Raw genomic sequence first — 24,798 nt, 5'->3', positions numbered from 1 at the left:
AAATTCCGGGTATTTTAATGCTCCAATAATAAATAGTAGAGTAGTAGTAGTATATATAAAATTTAGTTACTCAAAAATTAATATCAGTTACTTTTTTATTTTTGACTAATTTCATTATTTTGGTAAAAATAATATTATGAATTTCTATTTCTTTAGATAAATGGTACTATAATTTAAATTCCATTTTCTAGCAATTTGATTTTTCAGAGTTTGGTGTAAAATGTAACACTACTATAAAATGAATATTGGACTGTGCAATAGAATTTGAAAAACTATAATAGATGTTGTACAAATATTTAATAACAAAATGTTCTCTATTTTATTATCAAAATAGAGTTAGTTAGAAGTTAAAATAATTATTTTTAATATTTAAAAATGAAATCCAAGTTACAATTTGAACTTATCTTTTAAAAGAAACTTTGCCATTGAAGCCTATGAGTTTATTCTCAAACCCCAAATTAACATATCAAATTCCATCAATGATTTTTAAGGTCGTTAGAAAATAACATTTACCACTAGCATATCACGATCCAAGGACTATATATGATGAAACCAACAACTTAACCGAAACAAGCTAATCTCATTTCAAAATAAATAAATAAACTTTACAAAATTGAAATTATTAAATGACTACTATACTTTATACTCCACTTGACGAAGAATTTAAGCAGGCTTAGAAAGTCAATAAAGAGTAAATAGTAGATGAGCAACAAGTGAATTTAATCCACTAAATTTGAATGATTAGACAGAAGAGTTCTTACAAAAAAAAAAAAAAAATTACCCATGAACATAGCTAGCAAGTCGCAACTAAGAAAAGGTTAACTTCCTAGATGAAGAGAGCAAAGGGTAAGAGTTGATACCTTGTGGAAGAAATCAGCAAACTAACGAAGCCTCAGCTACTACAGACCTACCATGTACAACTCTATACCAAACCAAAAACAGATACATCAGCAATGCCTATTTCGTGTTGCATGACCTCTCCAAAACTCGCATTTTCGCCAGCAACTCTTTAATCGTGTTTGATGCTTCCTGATGGATAAACACTGGACGAGTTCAGTTATACAACGAAAAGGGAAGCCAAATCAAATAGGTAATGACAAACCTTCATGCTCCTTCTCAGATTCTCCTCCTCTATGTCACGCCGCTCTCTCTCTTCTGAAAATATTTCAATCAAACTCTCCTGCTCTTTAGCTAGCTCCTCGTGTTTTTGTCCTGCCTCCTGTAGCTGTTGAGTGATAATGCCGATGCATCAGCCAAAGTAGACATACATGATAAATGACTCTCACTATTGCAGAGTTTAATGCTGCTATACAACAAGATCATATACAAAAAAAATCATGAAATATCTATATCTATGAACATAACCTGAGCTTCGAGAGACTGGGATCTTTCTTTTTCTTTATTCAAATCATTCAGCAAATCACCTAGAACCTCCTCTTCTTTCCTTTTCAATCTGTGAATTCAGGAATGTATGATCGATTTACTGAGATGTTTACACAGCCCAAGATAAATTCATAATTCAGGAAAGACCATGGTACCTCTCTTTTAACCGGAGATTCTCTAATTTCAACCGATCCAATAAACTGGAACTTGAATTTGATGGTGAATTTCCAGCATCGTTAAGGCCATTCTCCTGATAATCACATAAAAACAGCATTTTTTTTAAAAATCTATGAGTTCAAAAAATGACAAATGAATAAATGTTACTGCAACAAACAGTCCCTCAGATTTTGAATTGGATAAAGAAGGGTGGTGAGGATTGGACCCTTGACCCCACTCTATACACACAGGAGATCAACAATTTGTTTATAAGTTGCATTGGTTGTAAGGATTTGCAAATGGGACTTGGAAATCATAATAGCAAACACTTGATGGCAACTTGGAGGTTTGAAGTCCACAATGTTTCAAACTGATTTTGACTGATTTTTACTGGACGTCAATTCCACTATTTGAAGGATATCAATCCAGTCATTTCAAACCATAAAATTCAGCCCCTCGATTAAAAGATGACCCAAAGCATGCTGCACAAGAAATGAGCCAACATAGGAACCAAAATCTAGGACTCACCTGTGACTTTGAATTTCTGGTTGTTCGGGAAGGCATTTCAGGTGTGTAATCTTCATCACCTTTACGACTTCTCAACCCCGACGGCCTATGTGACCCGTCTTTACTGAAAACATCCTTTGAGGATGACCCATTATTATGCTTCCTGGAAGTGTTCCGCCTATCATCATCACTTAGATACTCATCAGAAGACAAGGGTTGCTCAGTGCGATTTGGTTGTTTCGTAGTTCTCTTGACATCACCCTTGCCATTCAAACGCCCACTGTTACTTCCCTTGTCCCCAAACTTGACCGGTGTTTTGTCAGTTGAAGTGAAATTTCTCATCTTCGATCGAGAACCTCGAGGAAAAGAATCAGGAGAGATCTCTGAAAACAAATGTATTTCAGTCAAAACATGAAACATCATACTGGATGCTAACAACTAATATGCTTTAATTTCAAAAATATTGCTTTTTGACTATCATTTCTGTTCTCTTCCTAGTTATGGTTTCATTTGAGCATCAACCCTTCTATATTACCTCTTTGATTAACTTTTTTGTTAACTCTTGGAGCATAGCCAATTTTGTGACAGTTTGTAGTCCTGAAAAAGGCCACAATTAGAATATCCCCAGAGTTTTTTTAGGATTTGTTTTTAAAAGCAATATATAGGTACTTAGACTGACCAATATGTCTTCTGCATTTGTATCAATCGAGCCTCAAGTTTAGAAAGAACTGTAGTCCGCTCAAAACCCTGCTTATCATGAGCTGGTTCAACAAAATCTGCTTCAAGCACACCTTCAACACAGATATGTATACAACTTTAAGAGACTTAACCCAAACACCGATCTTGTAATATAGAACTCTTAAAATGTACCTATAACTCCACGACCATCACTGCCAGGTGGATGCCAAACTCTCCAGAAGGGCTGGAAATATGAAAATTTTAAACATTTGCAATGCATTCAAGTGCAGAAATGAAGGAATAGATGTACATGAAACAAATATGAGAACAAAGAAATACAAAAGACACATTGACAAAAATATTCTGCCAAACAATATCATGTCCTTCAGAAGTTGCGTTACGGTAAGTAAGAAATAAAATAACGTATTTAATGAATAAAAACATGAAAAACAGTTTATAGCAATAAAGAAGTTACTTTCTCTCTCAATATTCCCTTCATTAGAGTAAATGACAGTTAAAATCCCTAAATAAATGTCCATCCATGAGCTACACACGTAGCTTCTGTTTAGCTTCATATTATCTTGTATACGTATGAAGTGATGATGTTGTCATGCATGGATACAAACTCCCATTGCAAGTCATATTGTGCTTGTAGAAAGTTAATGCAATGAAAAGTTAAAATGACCTAGATGCCATGTTCCAAGCTGTGCAACTCAAAATTGAGAACAATTCCACACCAAAGCTATCAGGAATAAAGAAACAGTAGGAAGAAACAAATGCTTCTGTACAAACTTACAATAATGCTCAACTCTAAATAAATACACCAACTAGAGAAAGCTAACATGCAGCAGAAGCTGTTTCTTAAGTGCCAGAAAAAATCAACTACCTTAATAAGCCGGTTTTTGTGGTAGACATTAAAGCCCTGAACATCAATGTGAGCTTTTGCATCCTTAACAAAGCCAACAGTCACAGTAGCAACCATCTATGCAAACACAGAAGTTAGCAAAAAAGTAGCACAATCAAAATTGCAATTGCAAATGATCAGAATGAAAGCAAATAGCAATATAAGTTACATTTAAGTTTTTTGGAATCTCTTCAGTAGTAGAGGGTTGAGGACGATAAGTAATTTCCTGAGACATCATCATATCGTTCACAATATTGTGATGCTCAACATCTTTACCACGCAAAATTATTCGAAAGCCCGGAGGAATTCTGAGATAGAGAATAGCTGCATAACTCTGCAATATAAACAATGAAAGTTGTTGAATGACATTAAATTTCTTAGTCAAATATCTAATTTGCAATTTTGTACATTTGTATATTACTTGCACCTCTGTAGAAAGAACTGTATAACAAAAACAAGAAAGAAGAGTAGGGAAGGACTATGAATCAAATTGCATAATGAAAAGGACACTAGTTAACAGTATCTATCAAGAAAATTCAAATGGTACATATAGAAGAGGAAAAGCACAGTTTGAAGCTCTTGCATGTTATGTTTATTTGTCCCCAACAAAAATTGGAAAGTAATTGCAACAAAAAAGAAGCATAAGTAATGTGGATCGACTATTGTAAGCACAATCAAAATAATAAATTGGGAATAGATCCAAAACTTATTTTACGGATCTATCTCTTCTCTATAGACTCTACCACACTAGGTTCTGCTGAAATACTGAGAAATTCTAAAACCTTAGCTTCTGGGGATAGAAAAGAGACACAAAGCTTTCTATGGCCATGCTTCAACTGATAGATCTTTACTAACAGATCACCAATAAATGATAAATTCCTGTTTAAGCAACTTTTTGAACCCCTAATATGAATATAAATGATAAAATTTAGAAATGTTTGAAAACTTAAACTGAAAAAGAAACAAATTAAACTTCATATGAGATAAATAAAACTCAGGAAATGACCACCAATATAGAGCATAGAATATCAGAGCATCATAGTAGAGATTTTTACCTTTAATGAATGACGATATGTTAGAAAATGCTTTGAGTTAGGATATTTCTTTGCCATGTCAATGTTCTTCTCATCTCTGTTGACACCTCTGATTTGGATGTCCTTAAGATATAATTAAAGAAAATGAATAAATGCTATGAACTATCAACGTAAATGAAGATATCCTCAAACATAAAAGACAGTTGCAACTTACATGTGGATCTGTGTCAAAATCCAATTCCAGCAGTCCCTCATCATCCTCCCAAATATTGTATATTATTATACGAGTACCCTGATCTTGTATTTGATTGAACTACACAGAAAAGAAAAAGAAAAAAAAAAGCAAGTCAAGCAAACAAAATATTATTTGTCCAAAAAGCCCAAGCATCACAGCAGTTTCAGTCCCATACATCAAACTTGACATGTCAGTGAATCAAGTGTCCTTCATACTTTATAATCTAAAGTTTTCTAGAAAAAACAAAAACTATTGCTTTTGAAAGCAAAACTAAACAAGATCCAAGCATCTTACAAGATGAAGACCTAGTGTAGCATCTTGAGTTGCATTCAAAGCATTCACCCACATAATACAAAAAAACAAAACATAAACATATGTATGCATGTATGTATGCATATATATTTACATATACCATTACTTTAACATATTTTTCACCCTCCACCTTGAAGTGAGCTTTGAATTGACTTCTATAGTTGTATTTCAGTGGACAATGCTTCTGTAGACACCAAAACACAGACTACACAAAAATTTACTTCCAGGAAGCAGAAAGATTGCATTCTACTAAATGGTTTCATCTGAGCTTGAAAAAGAAAAGGTAGGAAACATTTAGTCTTGTACCGACAGTCTGACACTTGTACAATGCCGCTGATGCAATTGATATTAACGACATGATTTTATGCTTCTATTATGTAAAATCAGGACATCAAATATTAATCTATATTAGGAAACAACTCAAACGAAGAACAGTAATAAAAGAAAGAAAAAGATGGAAAAAATATATCACCTGCCGAAGAAGTTCATCTTCACTTGAAAATGGAGACCACTGCAGTATTGTTTCAACATTTCGATCCCAGTCATAGACTGATGATCGAATTATCTTGATCCAATCTTGTCCACTTCTTTCATAGTCAAGCTTTTTGTAATTTAAAGAAAGTCAAAACCACGAAATAAAGGAAAATACTATAAAATATTATCCTATTATTAAAGCAGTTACTTAAACAGTAAAATGAATTCCAATATGCATGAAGCACGTAAAAAAGAAGGATCAAAAGAATTAAGAAAATCCTGGTCAAGTCAAAGTAATGCTCATTGCAATACTAAAATCCTAGTGCAAAAAAAGAACTAAAGATGTTACACTTCAGTTCAGATACTCTATTCAAAAAGAGAATTCGGTAGGGTGGGGGTATACAATTGCTCACCATGGGAACCACAATATCTTCCTTCCCAGTGCTCCGCAGAAATGTATAGGACAGCAATCCAATGCTTTGTGTTGACCTAAATGCAAAAGTTAAATAAATTGGTTTGCATAGCTGTGAAATAAAAGATCATGTAAGCTGCATTCATCAGGTATGACGAACAGAGAATTGTTAATTAAACTAAATACAAACAATAATTAGAAAGGGTGGATCACAGAAAAGTATTCCAGATGCTGGCAGTTGAAAAAATTATCTGCTATTGTGGCCTTCAACCAGATATGTACCAGGATTCGAAATAGCAAAATATTTCAATCATAAATACTAACTCTAATGAGAATCTACTACTGTATGCAACTAGGCAGCCACCTAGACATTTTTCCAACACTTCGTGTTTCAAAAAATTTGGCCAACCATAACTTATTCAGAAATTAAGATAACAAGCAAACAAAAGCACAGAGAATTGAGTAGATGATCATAGTTACTTCGGTTATTGGGTTATACAATAACAATTTAGATACAGTTCAAAACATACTTCAAAAGCTAAACTGTTGCTACAATTCAAAAATCAAAAGCAACTTGGTACTTTATGGAGAATGCAAACCTTAGCCCATTTTTCCCACGGCATCGAGAAAAAACAATGACATCAGCACCAAGTCTCATTGTGCTAGTCTTAAAACCATTTCCATCTGAGACATAGAGCTCAAATAGTAAGTCAAGGACTATCAAAAAATAACTCAAAGTCTCATCATGCATGAGTAGATATGTCTGAAGGTGCAGGGTGTGGGGAGTACACACATACGGATAATGAAAGAGATATGTGTAACAGTGTGTGTGTGTGTGCTCGTAATAAGAGAGTGTGAAAAAAAAGAAGAGAGAACTTACACTGCCCAATAGTATCTGCCATTTTGCTCTTTGCAGAATAACCTAGAGATACACAGTGACGCATTTTCTCCGGATCCATTCCACCACCGTTATCTAAGCAGATCTCCAAGTAAAAAGGCAGCAGGTGAAAAAACAGTTGATAAAAAGACCCTCCTTTCACGGAACAGTCGGAAGAGAAATAAGCTTTAAATGGTTATGGTGTCAGCAACTTCTTTATTAGTCTACATTATGCATAAACACAAAGTTATTCAAATTTATTACAGTTCCATTTTCTGTGGAGCCCTCAAAGTAAACAGGAAGAACAATTAAGAAAAATATCCTACTTTTGCTTTCAAAGACAAACCAGTAAAAAATGATGGCAGTATAAAATTTTAGAGCCTGCGTAATGCCTAAACAGAAAAAAAAAAAAAAGCAAGTAAATCAAACAAACAGATAAATAACAATAGCAGATGTGAGCAAAAGAATGCTAACCACAGCAAATAATTCAGACTGTTGTCACAGACACACTGAAAGATTGATGCAGTGCCAAGGTAAGTTGCCAAATTTACAACTTTATACAGGTGGAGAAAAGTAAAAAATATTCACAATCCATGCTCTATAATCATCCATATGCAGGGCAACTATTAAGAAAAGTAGTAAGTGAAACTTTTATGATAATACCTTCAATCAGCAACATTTTGCCACCATCTTTCTTACTTTTCACCATGTCTATGTTAACATATGTCGCTCCATTGCAGACCTGTACGAGTAAGAAGAAAATTAAAATACGACGCCCAAGGCAAACAAAATCCTGGCATGATAATGATCAGCAGAAAAAAAGAAACAAATTCACTTACCTCATCCAATGAATTATCCATGAGTTCTGCAAAAGCTGTAATGATAAATCCATGTTAGACCAAACACATCAGAATAAAGTAGCACCATTGCATCTAAACATGAAGCAGAAATGTGCATTATATTTGTATAAAATTACTTCATTTACCTCCAAGAGCCCATTTATGACTGGTAGCATTGGAATGTAAGAATCTCGGATGCACTCTGACATGGTCCATGCCACCTGTGTATATAACACAAGAAACAATTTAGCTATTATATCCATCCAGTGTCACTATTCAGACTCACTAAAAACGTATAACCAGAGATGCATGCAGATGCAAAAAAAATTAAGCACCATTATACAGATTAAATAGAACTCGATGATAGGGTATAGGGGTATATGTAAACAAATCCTTCTCGTGGTATGTGTAACTCAAGCTAAACTACATGAGGTTCCATTTAGTTCTCGGGTACGCAGGGATCACAACTCAACACATAGAACACACTTCAGCCTGGCAATTTTAGGTTAACGCTTCCCACCTTTTTATTTGGGTTTAGGGTTAACAGAAGCATCAACAACCACCTTTCAGTAAAACTAACACCACAAGGTTAACAGAACTACAGAAGCATCAACAACCATCTCAATAACTCAAAAATACCAAGTGATTATTAAACACTAGCCCCCACATGCAATGATGATTAGCTGGTGAGTAAGTTTGTCACTATTTTCTCAATACTTTTGCACAGATGCATCTGATCCTTCTATTCTCAAACTCAGTGCCCAACGAAAAAACCCCGGTCAGTTGTTTCCCATCGAACAAGATATTAATTCATCGAGAACTGAATACTGATTAATGATTTCAAAAATATCGACTGAAACACCCCACTAAAGAGTTACTACATGATTATACCAGGTTCTTACGTTTCCCCCTTTATGTTCCTAAACAGGAGAAGTAAACCGGCATCCTCATCTCTTAACGTTCAGAACGGAAACAACTAAAAGGGATAGGGTACACCACAGGAAGCAACAATCAGAACACCCAAAATCAGTTTCTACAACTTTCAAAAATCTCTAAAGCCACAACTCAAGTTAAAAAACAAAATTAGAAAAGCAACATAGCATTTTGACAAGCAATAAAGGAGAAGAAGAGAGAAAAAAGTGTGCGTCACCATTAGAATAACCCCAGTCACCAGACGGCGCGTCCTCATAATCCCCCGCCTTCCAAAACTGCTTCGCAATCGGCGCAGCAGAAACAGCGTGCGCCGGCGCGGCGGTAGACGGAAGCGCTAGAGGAAGCTGCTCGGTCGACGGCTGCGGCAGCGGATCCAGAAACCCCACCGGCAGCACAGCGCTCTCCGCCATTCTCCTCTTCTTCCTCGCATTATCGTCGTCGTCGGAGTCGGAGTCGGAGCTGGAGAGGTCGATAAAGGCAGAGGGTCGGGTACTGGCCGGGGCGGAGTAGGGTTTGGGCGCGAAATTCGGGTCGAGTAGTTCCTTCTTCACATGAATTTGGGTGTCTTTTGCCATGGTGGTGAAAGTGAAGAGGCGGAAGCAAATGGAATCCAATTTTAAATGTTAATGATTTTCCTTTTCTGTGAACTAGTTTAAAATTGGTGCTATTCGTTTATAAAGGGTGCGGATTTTGTTATTATGCGGGATAATTAGGGTTTAGGATTAATTACAATGTTTCATCAATATTTTAAATGAGTACAAAAAATTTTAAATTAGCATATATCTTACAAAAAGTTTGATTAGTGTTTCAAATTAGTACATTCCGTCAAATAACACTAACACCGTTAACATGAACACTTAGAAGAAATTCCATTTTCATTAAAATAATGATTAAATATATATGGTTCTCATTCCCATCATCAACACCACCACCATCGATGACCTTGAGACCAATTTCAAACCCCTGAAACAGCATGTAGTTCAGGAACTCAGTTCAGAAATCTATGTTTCTTCAACTCCAAATCAAGATTTCTTGATAATCAGGTGCCCATAATGGATAAATCTTCGAATTTATGTGGGAGGAGAACGGATGAAAGAATGGTGAAGGCCTGTGTGGAATTGGAAGAGGGAAATCCGCATGAAACTGACAACGAATGGGGGAAAGTGTCGGCGGTGTTCAACATAGACAAGGTGCACGCTGTGTAAAAGCGAGGAGCTCTCGAGGTTGGCGGCTGTCGATGTTTTCGCGGAGTTGGGAGTTCAAGTTACGGTTGAAGACTTCATGTATCTCATGTTCACAGCTACTCAGTTCGGTCAAAAAACTAATCAAATTTTGGAATGAATGATGAAAAATAAGAAAAAGCTAACGGTGTTAGTGTTATTTGACGGAATATACTAATTTGAAACACTAATCAAACTTTTTGAATAATATATATGCTAACTTAAAACTTTTTGTACTAAATTGAAACATTGATGAAACAATTTGTATGTATAGTGTAATTACCCCTGAAGAATGCCACGGAAAACTTAATGGTCATGTTTGGTTAACGGGAAAGCAAAGTTATCAAGGAAAATGATTTACTTTTTTGTATTTGGAAAATATCAAGATTTTAAATTTTATATTAAACACCAAGCTAAAATTATACTCCTACTTGTCATTATTTTTATTTTTAAAAAAGAATAATGATATAAATTTTTTAATAAATTATTAATTACAAATGTGAATAATTATATTATTATATTTATTACTATTAGCTTAAATATGGATTATCCATCAAAATATATGATAATATAATTGAAATTATAATTTAATGGAGTATTTTAATCATAAATAATTATATTAATAAATATGATTATTATAATTATAATATTTATGGATATTATAATTGATTAAATTTTATAATTTGACATTTCACTATGAATTTATTGATTAATTATCAATTTATAAAATAATATTTATTATTATTTAATTTACATTATATAATTATATTTTAATTATTTAATAAATTATTAATTATGATTATGATAATAATAAATATGTATAAATATTATAATAATATAGTTATAATTATGATAATTTTAATTATAGTTATTTATTATAGCGCAATTAAGTATGGTTTAAACTTTTAAATTATTTTTAATAATAATAATAATAATAATAATAATAATAATAAAACTATACTTGTATTGCATTAAATATGATAGAATCCTAAAAGTTGGAAAAAGAATATATAAGAAAAGTTAGGATTTTAGAATCCTGAAAATTTGTACTAACTTATCTTGTCTCGGGATTCTGATTACTTTTTCAGTTTGATTAAAAACCAAAACAAATACTCCCTCCGCTCGCGAATAGGAGTCTCATTCCATTCCGGCACGGGTTTTAATAAATGTTAAGAAAAGCGAGTGGAAGAAAGTTAGTGAAATAGGGGTCCCACTTATATATATCAGTTTTAAATGATATGCGAGTGGAATGAGTTGGTGGAATGTGGGCCTTTTTACCATTTATGGTAATTATGAAACGGGACTCCTATTCGCAGACGGACCAAAATGAAAAAACGGGAATTCTATTCGCGGACGGAGGAAGTACATGATTTTAAAATTTAAGGAATCAGATTACTTTCCCAAATAGAATCCTTGCAACCAAATATGCCAAAATAAGTTGGATAAATGATATCACGTACCGCGGGATGGATGAAACGTCTAATAATTCGTGAATGAATTGAATGATACCATACACAAATTTATTTAATAAGTCGGATAAATTTCACAACCAATTGGAAATTTGAGAGAGGTAAAACTTATAAAATTGTGTAATGTAGCCTTTTGATGTGAATCAAATGATACTAATTATACTCCAAGTTTTCTCCTATTTTGTATATTTAAATCATCTATCAATTGATCATTAAGGTTTGATTATTATATATTAGTTGATAGATGTACATGTGGAGTAGGGTCTGATTGAAACTGTTCGTTGCCTATCAAGATGGTGTCCAAATTCTTTTATCTTAACACCATTATCTTAGTCTTTGAAATAGCTTCGCGTGGGTATATTGCACGCCTCAATCGGAGCTCGGATGAAGAAGTTATGGCCATTTGACGAATGTTGCGCGAAGCAGTCAAAACCGGCAAAAACGCCCGGGTCGGGCGTTTTCAGCATTAAAAACGCCCGGGGACAGTGGAAACGCCCGGGTTAGCATAAAAAACGCCCGGGTTGGCACCATTTTGCCCGGTCGGGCGTTTTTCTCGAAAACTGCCGAATTTTAGGTCTCAAATTGGTTTCTGGGGCGGTTTTGGAAGATATAGAGACATATTCAGACACGAGAAAAGGGAGAGGGAAAGAGAGAGAGAGGAGGAAGAAGAAAAGCAAGAAATTCCGGCCAACATTCCGACGATCCGTCTCCAAATCTCAATTTCACTCAACGAGAGCATGTTTCCTATGGTTTTTGTTGCAAATTCCACCATGTGTTTAGGCTAAGCTCTCTATGTTACTCCAAGTTGTAATCTAGGCTTTGTATGGATGTTTCTACACCTTTGAACTCATGTGTTTGTTACCAACAATGTGCTCAATATTTATACACTATGTTTTTGGTTAATAATGTAGTGTTGTTATTTCCTTTGCTATTGTCTCTTTAACGTAGTTTAGGAGTGAATCGATTGTTGGTATGCTATCGAATTAGATTTGTTCAGAGGATAATTTGATAGTGGATTAAGTAGGTGATCATAGTAGATGTTTATTCCTCTAGCGCTTCCGCAGGAGTTTATAAACATTGAAGATTGGTCCATAGGTTATGTGTTCAGCTAATTGTGAACTATTCATCGTGTACATGTTCAGTGTATGTGATTAGGTTGATGTTTTAATCCCTTCATATGTTTCGTTGTATAGGTGTAGAACAATACAAGCCTAGTGAGCAACTTGGAGTGACATATTTTCTCATTTGAATAGTCTATTTTAGTTAACTTGTAGTTTTATTTTGTCAACATCTTTCAAAACCAAAAATCAAATCTCTATGTTACATCTTTTTAAGTTTTTTAAGTTTTAAACAATCTTTACCTCTCTGTGGATCGACACTTGAAATACTACTACGACACTGTAATCTTGCAGTATTGTAGTATTATTACTGTTAATTAATTAAACTTGATATCTTGTGTGAACTGAATTGGATACTCTAAAATACGCATCACCTTTATATATGCACTAGTTGAAAAACATCTGAAAAGAAAACAAACTGTAAATGAAAGTAGTTACTCCCTCATTCCTTTATCCATTTTTGTTCTGACAACAGTTTTAAGAAATGTAAATAAAATTTGATTAAAAAGGTTAATGGAATATGAATATTATTTTTATATATTAGTTTAATAATAAAATGTGAGTGAAATGAGTTAATGGAATGTGGAGCTACTCACCATTTATGGTAAAAAGTAAAAAGTGAACAATTAATATTAGGGAAAAACAAAAATGACAAAAGTGGACAATTAATGGGGGGAAAAACGAAAATGACAAATGTGGACAATTAATGGAAGGCGAAAAAGAGTAAAAGGAAACCCTAATTAAAATAAATATTGATGAACAATTTTCCATCTATTTATTTTAATTTACAACGAATTCAAATAAATACCCAAACAACTTAAGAAATCTATGAAACCCTAATTTATAGAAGGAAGGCAAATCAAGGCTGATATATGTCAAATGCCCCTAGCAAAATTGTACTGTTATCTTATAAATTGGGCTAAATGTAAGAATTTGCAATTTCATGGGATACGACATTACGACTCACACTAGGGTGTGTGACAATATTATTAGAAATTGATTTTCATTTAGATCAATTATTTATTAAGAAGTCCAATCATGTGAATTTGTAATTTTGTACGAATATACCTCCCACTAGGATGGATCGCAATATTCCAATATTAATAGAAACTTTTTCACATTTTATGATACATCTAAATTTAGTCTTTCTAAATTCTAATGTATCAAATTCTAATATTCAATTCCACTTAAAATATTTTTAAATATTATTTGAATAAAATCAAATCCTAAATTAACATAGTGATTATTTTGAATTATCAGTATACAAATATTCTTCAATTATTTAGATGGGTAGTGATAAATTAACAAAAATTGTATATACAAAATAGGATATTTTAGGTATTTTACATTTAACTAAATTTATAATGATTCATGAATTTATAACATTACACATTCACCCTTGCAAAACCATTTAGGAAAACATTAAGTTTTCAAACTGAATATGCACAAATTTAAGAAACGATTAACTATACCTTCTTCAATCATCTTTGTATCTAAAGATTAATATAATTAAGTAATTTACATTAATGGTATAGGAACACTTTAGATTTCTGCTTCAAATTTTTGCATCATACACTATCTTTTTATTTATTTATTAATTCATTGTTCATCAATCTTCTCGTTATCTTTATAATTTTATGAAATAAAAAAAAATTATTATTTAATAATGATCATTATTTTTTATATGTGTATATATACATAAATTCCGAGTACTATCACTTAACTAAGTAATTGTAATCATTAAATCGATTCAATTGTATACTCTATGTTTCTACTAAAAATTATGAAACAAAACTAAATGTAGAGTATATAATAGATAAAAATAAGTACTATTCGTGTCCAATTATTTTATTTTTGAATAAATTTTAAGATAAATTATAAAAATAAATGCATGTATATATACTTATTTTCTCAGTATTAATATCACCTAATTAATTAATGATCATTAAATTAATTTTATTGTATACACTACATCTTCAAGTAAAAATTATGAAATAAAATTAAATATAGAGTATGTAATAGTGATAAATAAATTAAATGGATAATAGTCATTAGAGTCTAAGTTATTTTATTATTAATTAATTCTTAAGATTATATAATACAAAAATAACTACATCTATAATACTTTAAAGTACTATCACTCAAATAATTGATTATTATCTAGATACATCTTCACACAAAAATATGAAAATAAATCAGATACTATGATATATATACAAATAAAAAAAATTAAAATTTTCATTTACATCTAATTATTTTATTTTAACTAATTATTGATTATAAATTTAAATGTAACTACATGAATGTATGCTTACTTTCTTAGTATTATCATCTAACTAATTCATGTTCATTAATTCAAATTCCTAGTATACTATACATCTCTATGTAAAATTCTTGAAACGAAATTAGATATGCTCTATAATATAAAAATTAAATTTATAATAGTCATTCTCATTCAAATATTATATTATTAAATAATATTTTAGATTATAAATTATAAAAATGATCACATATATGTATACTTAATTTCTCAATGTTATCACTCAATCAATTGTTGATCATTACGTCGATTTCGTTGTATGCTCTACAACTTCACACAAAATTCGTAAAATAAAATTAGCTATGACATATAACAATTAAATTGATAATACTAATTTGAGCTCAATTCTTTAATTATTAAATAGTAATTTTTAAGAGAGTAAATTATTAAATGACATCATGTACATAAACTCAATTTTCTTAGTGATATCAACCAATTAATTGATAGCCATTAGTTTGCATACAATAATTAAATTTTTAAATTTTTTTAATTGTAAATTATAAAAATGACTATATGTATGTACTTATTTTGTTATTTTTATAACTTAACTAATTGATGGTAATTAAGTTGATTTCCTTGTATCTCTATATCATCAAGCAAAAAATTTTAAACGAATATAAAATAATAAACTCAAAATAATACTCCCTCCGTCCCGCTTTAGCAGTCTCATTCACTTTTCTGCACTCGTTTTGTAAAAATGATAATAAATAGTTAAAGTGGAGAAATAATAAAGTAAAAAAGAGAATAATATAGAGAAGAGTCTTATCTACATTATTCTCTTTTTTACTTTATTATTTCTCCACTTTAACTATTTATTATCATTTTTAGAAAACGAGTGCAGAAAAGTCAATGGGACTGCCAAAGCGGGACGGAGGAAGTACTCTATTTGTCATACTCTAAATGGAACATTTCATATTCAGTGTTATTTTGTGAGTTAAGCAGACATAGAATAAAGAACAAAGAATAAATTATGAGAGAAAAATAGTAGAGAGAATAATATTTCTATTTAAAAATGTGTCATTTAGATTGAAACATCCCAAAAAGAAAATAAATGTGACACTTAGAGTGAGATGGATGTAAATTGCCATTCTTGTTCATTTATTATTATTATTATTATTATTATTATTATTATTATTATTATTATTATTATTATTATTATTATTATTATTTTTGTTATTATTATTATTAGAATATAGTAGGAGTAATTTTTAAGATTGTAAATTAAAAATGAGTACATCTCCATGTATACATATTCAATTTTTCTTTATTACTTATTAGTGGTTTCTAAATTGATTTTCTTGTATCCTCCATAAATCATTAGATATGATATAATATAAGTAAAAACGTAAATTAAAAATAATAATAGTTATTTTAAAGACTACATGTTTATATATACTACTTCCTTTTTAGTACTATTATCCAATTAATTGATAACTTAACTCGGTTCCAATAATATTAACCTTTCATGTTTGTTTGACAAGGATCGTATGTTGGGAAAGTAATCTATTTCCCAATTATAAAATTCTTGTATTTGTTGAAAATGAGAAAGTAATATGATTTCTAATAATTAAATTCCTATGTTTGGTAAAATTATAAGAAAATGGGGAAAGGAAACTAATTCCTAAAACCAAGGAAAGTTATATAGAAATTTAAGGATTTCTGGGAAACTAAAGTTGGCAAGGAAAATGATTCCTGGGAAAATGAATCCCGGGAATATGATTCCTAGTAACGTTACTTTCCTGTGTTTGGAGAATATCAAGATTTTAAATTTATACTTAATTTAAACACCAAACTAAAAATATATTTATTATTATTTTATTTATAAAAAAGAATAATATTGTAATTTTTTAATAAATTATTAATTATAAATAATAATAATTATATTATTATATTTATCATTACAATGGATAGTTTAAATATGGATTATCCATCATAATATATAATAATATAATTATAGTTATAGTTACATGGAGTATTATACTCATTTATTATAATAATAAATATAATAATTATTATATTATAATTATAACATTTACAGATATTATAATTGAATAAATTTTATAAATTAAAATTGCATTATGACTTTATTGATTAATTATTAATTTATATAATATAATAATTATTATTCATTATACAATTTATATTATATAATTATATTTTAATTATTAATAAATTATTAATTAATATTATGAATTATTATAAAATATAGTTATAATTATGATAATTTTAATTATAGTTATTTACTATAGTGAAATTAAGCATAATTTATAATTTTAAATTATTTTTAAAATATAATAATAATAATAACAATAATAATAATAATAATAATAATAAAACTATATTATATTGCTTAAATATGTAAGAATACTAAAACTGGGAAAAAGAATACCTAAGAAAAGCTAGGATTCAGAATCCTGGAAAGTTATACTAACTTTCCTTGTTCTCGGATTCTGATTACTTTCTCAATTTGATTAAAAACCGAAACAAATGCAGGAATTTAAAATTTAAGAAATCAGATTACTTTCCCAGAGATAATCCTAGCAACCAAACATGGCCAGTTTGAAAAAGCAGTTTCTTCCACTACTCCTCAAATATCACTTTTCTTCCACTACTCCATAACTATTTTATTTACGCTAAATGTTAGTAATTATAATTATATATGTAGTCTACGGACTTGATTATTTAGAAATGAATTTTAGTTGTGCTAAATTTTATTAATTCTAACAGCATCCACAATGGATGCCCGATCGCGCGCCCGATCGGCCGAGATCGGGCTCGGGCGTGGTCGGGCATCCACTGCAGGCGTCGATCACGCCCGAGCGCGACCGAGAGTTCGGTCGCGACCGATCGCCCGCCCGATCAATCGGGCGTGAGATCGGGCGCGCCCATTGCAGCACAACGCCCGAGCCCGATCTAAAAAAATTTATAAAAAAATCAATTTTTAATTATAAAAACTAATTTTTAATTATAAAAACTAATTTTTAATTCTAAAAAATTGATTTTTATTAAAAATCAATTTTTTAACTTGAAATAAAAAAAACTATAATTTCACAACGATCCGTACTAAAAGACGGATCTGTGAATTAGTGAGCAAGTTTTGCATTACTTGAGTAAACCTTTTATTATAGATAGGTTTTCAACTCTAACTTTCATTGTGACTTCGGTGTAGGACATATGGTAGTTTTATGGTTTTCAACTCCAAATTTCTTTGTGATTTCGATGTGGGACAATTATTTTTACACTTAAAAGAGAGTTTTTTTTGGCTTTATGTAAAAATTTGTTTGATTTCATTACATAATCTAGATTAGCCTAATGGTAAATGTATCTTGTTAAATTATAGAGTTTGTGTGTTAAGCCCTAAACTCAACATATTTTTTTTATTATACTTTTCTCATTTTATTTGATTAATGTAAGTGTTTTATTTAAATTTATTGTGTTCTATAATAGTGTATTAATTTTTGCTATTTTTATTTGATTAAAATTAAATATGAAATTTACAAATTCTTTTTTTAAAATTAAGTAATGCATGATTTTCATTTAATTTAGTATTTAATTTTTTTATTTATAATATGTGAAAATATAAAAAAATTAATATTAAAATTGAAATGAGAAATGGATAAAAGATAGGGCATCCACTAGGGCTCCACCATTATAGAAAGATAGGACATGCTGATGTGGCAATCACTAGGGCTCTCATTAGGGCTTCCACTAGGGCATCCATTGTGGATGCTCTAATCGTCAATATAGCCACAAATTTGATTATGATGAATATTTTATATAAAAAGATCAATTATGCCCCGTCAAATGTTTGTAGATTATTTTGATTTAGTGTGCTATTTTAGTTCTGTTTAGCTAATTATATAGATTATTTATTGTTTGTTTTTATAATTTCTATTTTAATTTTAATGTAAAATAGTTCAGTTGATAAGAGTATTTTATTTTGCGTGCTTTATTCATCGAATTATTTCAGAAAATTATAATTTTAAAATCCTGGCATATTTCCAAACATAGTAATCATATTTTTCATCAATCATATTCCACATAATCATTTTATGAGGAATCATAAATCTTAGAAATCACAATCCTAGAAATCACAATCCTAGAAATCAAAATACTAGTAATCATTTTCTTTAACTTTACTTTCCTGTCAAACAAACATGACATTAGGGTTATTCAATTCTAAAAGATTAAATACAAAATAAAAATAAGTTTGGCACTTTAAAAACTTTTTAAAATGAATTAAACATAAGAAATAAGTTAAAAAGTTTTAAAATATTATTATGAAATTTATCGGACTTAATGAGCATAGATTTGTTTGACCAAAATTTTAAATCTTTGGAATATAAATTCAATTTGTCTAAAGTTTTGGGATTTCTATAATTAAAAGATTATATACAAGGAAAACATTTAAAAGTGATACCTTTACAAATATAAAAAGGGCAGTTTAGGAAGGAAATAATACATTAATAATCCATAAGATAAGGACAAATTTGAATTATCGTTATCAAATCTTAGTAGAACATTATCTGGATAGAAACAAATAATATCATAAGAAAAATTCCAATCTTTCCATAATTTATATAAAAGTACATACTGTATTTGACGATACAAGACAATTATTTAACACATATCTAAATCGGGTGATCAATTGCTAATTGATTAGCAATCCAAAACTAAGGCCAATTTTTAACCATTAAATTATGAGATCTAGTGGTTGATATAATGACAAGTGTATTATATTTTAAATTTAAATAATTATGAAATAAAATAGAAGGGTATTAATGTCAATCTCCTCTTATTAAAATTATCTTAAAACTTTAAATTTACGTAACTCTCTTAATTTAAATTATTTTTTGCAAAAAATATATCAAATTAAAGGTAATTTTATAAGGATTCTAACGAGGGGTCAATTGCATATGTTCCAACGATGTTCGGATGATGAAACTTGATAATTTTTGTTTCAGTTTTCGTATATGTTGATGATTTGACGAAATCTCAATATAATGCATATAAAATCTCAATATAGTGATTGTGAAATCTCAATAAAACTGGGTTGATATTTTCGTGTACTTGTGTTGAAATACTAATGTCATTGTGTTGATATTTGTAATACACTATATTAATATAAAAAAAGCACGAAAATTATGATTGGATGATGAAATTTGATTATTTTTATTTCAGTTTTCGTGTATGTTGATGATTTGACGAAATCTCAATATAATGCATATAAAATATCAATATTATGCATGTAAAATCTCAATATAATGCATGTGAAATCTCAATAAAAATGGGTTGATATTTTCGTCTACTTGTGTTGAAATACTCATGTCATGTTAATATAAAAAAAACACAAAAATTTTGATATGATAACAAAATGACAATCTTACCATTTTGTTGATATTTTGTCTACTATTTATTGAGATTCGTAAGATTTAATCTCATCCATTCATTTTAAAGTCTAAGAGTGAAGATTTGGTCTTAATTTTGAATTATGATGCTATAAGCAATAGAAGATGACCCTATCCAAATCATATTCTATCCTTTACTCCTTCATATAAAAAATAATAAATTATGGAACAAAATTAGATATAATATATAATAGTTAAAAATAAATTCGAATAATAATAGTCATTCATTGTCTAACAATTTTATTTTTAAATAATTTTCAAAATTGTAAATTTTAAATATGACTGCATATATAGAGATATAGATATGTGATCATAGGGGAGTGATCAATTGCTAACTCCACATCTAATTGCTAACTACAACTCATTAAACACTCTTAGATGTAGCCATCTAATGGTGGCAAATAATACTATGTAAAATTTAATTTTTAATTTTTTTTTATGTTGGAAGGGTAGTAATGTCATTTTGTAGTCAATTCACTCCTTCAATCAATTTAACTTCTCAAACATTTCGTTTTTCATTCAAATGATTCCCTTTCCAAAATCAAACGATTCTCTCTCCAAAATCAAACGATTCTGCAATCTCCTTCCCGTAATTAGCTCGCTTTCGTTTCATTTTCCATAATCGATTGCATTCTCATAATTTTCCATTTGTTCAATCGTAGAATTGTTTGATTGGTTGCACTCTCATTGATCGCGGAATTATTATTCGTTCTACAATTCATATCCAATTGAAGTGGAAGGTTTACGTTGAATATCTGCTGAAGCTCGAATTTTAGTTGTTTCTCTATGGATGATATATCAAACACAGAAGGTTCGTAATCTAACTCAGAATTTGAAATTCTGTTTCTTTCCATCTGCATTGTTTATTCAGTTTTGCTGCTATCAATTTTGGTTTGGATTGGATAGATTAGTTGTTCATACATAATGTTTGATTTGTTTGTTGATTCAATCCTTTAATGTTGTCATTGTAAATCTGCAAACATTATATTTTTAAGAGCATACAAATTAACGTTGGGTTGATACATTTATTATTGTGGATTGATGTGTATATCACAATGAATTGATGTTATTTTGATATTTTGTATGTTGTATGTTCATATTTACTTGTGGATAGGGTGATTTTTTGTACACTACAATCTATACCATTTCTTATATAGTTACACTACAGTTATTATATTTTGTTTCTCCTCTAGGCTTGATCATTCCTGTTGCAAAGATGAATTGAGGCCATATGTTGGCCAGAAGTTTAAGTCACTTGATGATGCCATTGCATTTTATGAAGAATATGCTCGTGACGCTTGTTTTGACACACGAAAGGGAGGTCACAAATCTAGTGGTGATGTAACGACATGGCAGTACTTAGTATGCAATCGGCAAGGTGTGCATAGGTATGAAGATGATGATTTATTAATATCACAACAAGGACCTTCAAACAAACGTAGATGTGGGTCAAAAAGATGTGGTTGCGAAGCAAAAATTGTTTTCAAGTTTGTATCGGAATGGGGTGTGGTTCATTATGCTGTTCATACCTTTGTTGAAAAGCATAATCATGGTATGGTTGAAAAGCAACATAAACGTTTTATGAAAGCCAATCGAAAGTTGAATGAAGTCCATCTTAAATTTGTTGAAGATTGTACGAAGGCAAATATTGGACCTAGCTCAACTTTTAATCTATTGAAAGAGTTTATTGGTGGGTATGAAACTGTTGGATTCACGGCTAATGACATTAGAAATTGTTCTAGAGATATTAAAGAAAAAATGAAGGGTGTTGATGTTCAAATGATTCTCAATCAAATGTCTGAGAAGAAGAGCTTATGTGATGGATTTTTTTACAAATTCCAGTTAGGTCCCGATGGAAAGCTCATAAGTTTGTTCTGGTCTGATGCCGAGTCCAGGAGACATTATCATATGTTTGGAGACATTGTAGCATTCGATACTACGTACTCGACAAACAGGTACAATTGTGTTGTGATTTCATATTTGGAACTTGTTGCATTGATATGTTTATGCAATTTCTAATATGTCGTTATATTTACATTTCTATTGTTCTAGGTTGATATTTATATGCTTTAGTATTTAGATTATGAGTTTAGTATTTTATTTAACAGGTATTGTATGGTTTTTGGTCCTTTTACGGGCAAAGATAACCATGGCTGCCCCGTGTCATTTGGAGCTGGATTTGTTTGTAGTGAAAATTCAGATTCATTTTGTTGGTTATTCAATGTGTTCGTTGAATGCTGGGGGTCGCGCCTAAGCTATTAATTACCGATCAAGACTGGGGAATGAGGATTGCTATAGAAAAAGTTTTGGTCGGTACTCGCCATCGTTGGTGTATGTGGCATATAATGAACAAATTGTTTGATAAGGTCCCAAAATTTGTATCGGAAATTGAAGATTTTAAAAAGGATTTGAAATATTGTGTATGGTCAGAACTCTTGGAGCCTGATGAGTTTGAAGAAATGTGGGATTATATTATGCAACAATATGGCTTGGAAGATATAAATTGGTTCAAGACCATGTATGATAATAGGCGTTTCTGGATTCCAGCTTATTTTAGGGACTTTCCAATGAGCTCGTTGATGAAAACAACATCACTATCCGAGTGTGAAAATAGCTTTTTCAAAAGTTACACAAAGCCTCATTTTAGCCTTGCTGATTTTACTCTGCAGTACAACCATGCATTGGATTCTCAAAGGAATCAAACTGAAAGGTTTGATTATATTGATTCTACGACCATCCCAATTTTATCAACTGATTTGGCATTTGAGAAGCATGCAGCATCGTTATACACAGATCAGATGCTTAAAGTAGTACAAAATGAGATTTTGGAGGCAGATCGTAGGTGCCGATTGACTGATATTTTGACTGTGGCAAACACGAAGATTTTCAAAGTGGTTGACAGTAAACATAATATTTGTTATGTTAAACAGGAATCAGCAACTGACTCATATGAATGTGACTGTAAGTTGTATGGGAGGAAAGGTATTTTGTGTTGCCACATTTTTCTTGTGCTAAAAAATAATGATGTGAAGACTATACCAGAGAAATATATTAGCACTCGATGGCTGAAGAAATCCTTATTAAAGGCTGTTCATTGTGATCCTAGCGACGAGCATGTCTCCTGCCAAGGTAATTCCATGTTTTAAACTTTCTTTTCTATTTACATAATATGCACATTCTATTGATATTGTTGGTATTCACTGTTGATATTTCTGTACAGATTCAACTGTTAATGACAAACAGAAGCAAGCTAATAAGTTGCACACGATATACTTTCGGTTATTTCAACGTGCTGATAGTCAAATTGATGGTTTTAATGCACTGGAAAATGCACTTGAGAGAGTTGAAGAGGAACTTTTTGCATATTGTGATTCTTTATTGCCCTCAATAGATAAGGATCGGAGTATTCATAATATATATGGTACTACTCGACCAGATGTTATTATTGCTCACCCTCCAAATGTGGTAAAAACTAAGGGTTCTGGTCGCAGATTTGTGTCAATTAAAGAGAAGGCAATCAGGCAGTCATATAAACCTCCTAGGCGATGTTCAAAGTGCCGTGAGTTTGGGAATCATGATTCCATAAATTGTGATAGGATCAAGGAGAAACTGAAGCAAAAGTAGTTATGTTTTACAGTGAATTTTATGTTTTCATTATTACATTCTATTTCCAATGAATAAGGTACATTTTAATTGTTGAGATATATTTTAATTGTTCAATTAACTACTCAAATGATTTTTGATAGAAATATGGTGCCTTACGAACTTTAACACAAATCCTAATATGTATCACTTTCAAGATGGATGTAATCTTGTACTTTCATATGCACTTTCAAGATGGATGTAATCTTGTACTTCCATATGCAGCTTGTGTTTTTTTTTTCATTGGCCATTTTAGCTGCATTTGAAATATCACCTAAGAGTTTAAATAACATCAACATACGCCATTATAATTGTCAATATAATAACAAATGTCACCTAGAATTTAGTAATTTTTAACATGCATTTGAAATATTAGAAAGGATTGTAAATAACATCAAATCTGATTTTAATTAACATCAACATACGCCATCATAATTGTAAACGTAATAACAAATTGCCAAAATACGAAATTGGAAAGAGTTTTAATATCCAAACCATACATTGAGATGTTTTCAGCAAAAATACTAGTAATCCAAATCATCCAAAGTACTTGTTATCTAAAAGTCATCCAAATTCTTATCAAAATACAGCAACCATGGTCTGATAATACCATATCAGCTACAAGCATTAAAATTCAGTACTTGGCAACCATATTAGCAAATAGCTCATCCAATTCAGCTTTCCTACCCTTGTTTTTCTTGAAATATTCTAGCACCTTCCGCTTGTTCTCCAAACTATTATGATTGAAGGATGCCCCCATCAAAGCTCGGCAATACTTTCATCTCAGAATCTGGACATTCTTTACAGATTTGCTTGTAAGTCCGATGTCCCAATCCTTTGGCTTCTGGCCAAAGTATGTCTCCATGTGCCTCATCAG

General features: G+C 30.8%; 2 protein-coding genes across 2 annotated transcripts; one reads left to right on the top strand and one right to left on the bottom strand.

The window, feature by feature from the left end:
* Positions 1 to 703: 703 nt before the first annotated feature.
* On the bottom strand, positions 704 to 9,371 carry LOC125202716 (protein MICRORCHIDIA 7-like). Its single transcript, XM_048101163.1, has 20 exons — positions 8,962 to 9,371; positions 7,958 to 8,032; positions 7,812 to 7,846; positions 7,636 to 7,714; positions 6,976 to 7,068; positions 6,695 to 6,779; positions 6,097 to 6,172; positions 5,682 to 5,810; positions 4,877 to 4,975; positions 4,684 to 4,785; positions 3,798 to 3,962; positions 3,611 to 3,706; positions 2,917 to 2,968; positions 2,726 to 2,837; positions 2,582 to 2,643; positions 2,068 to 2,429; positions 1,539 to 1,633; positions 1,366 to 1,453; positions 1,103 to 1,225; positions 704 to 1,029 (listed from the first exon to the last, which is right to left on the bottom strand). Exons 1-20 carry the CDS (start codon positions 9,317 to 9,319, stop codon positions 958 to 960), a joined length of 2,358 nt encoding a protein of 785 aa, XP_047957120.1. The 5' UTR covers positions 9,320 to 9,371; the 3' UTR covers positions 704 to 957.
* A 425-nt stretch (positions 9,372 to 9,796) lies between these two features.
* Positions 9,797 to 23,903, top strand: LOC125198882 (protein FAR1-RELATED SEQUENCE 5-like). The gene is made up of 5 exons (XM_089065040.1): positions 9,797 to 9,945; positions 21,473 to 22,234; positions 22,388 to 22,460; positions 22,646 to 23,408; positions 23,500 to 23,903. The coding sequence occupies exons 1-5, from the start codon at positions 9,797 to 9,799 to the stop codon at positions 23,901 to 23,903; spliced, it is 2,151 nt and encodes a 716-aa protein (XP_088921166.1).
* Positions 23,904 to 24,798: the final 895 nt, after the last annotated feature.

Source organism: Salvia hispanica, chromosome 2 (assembly GCF_029641045.1).
Source record: "Salvia hispanica isolate PSC_SH4W2 chromosome 2, Shi_PSC_v1, whole genome shotgun sequence".
Classification (NCBI taxonomy): domain Eukaryota; kingdom Viridiplantae; phylum Streptophyta; class Magnoliopsida; order Lamiales; family Lamiaceae; genus Salvia; species Salvia hispanica.
Note: the sequence above shows the minus strand (reverse complement) of the source record. Positions and strands in the feature narration are given on the sequence as shown.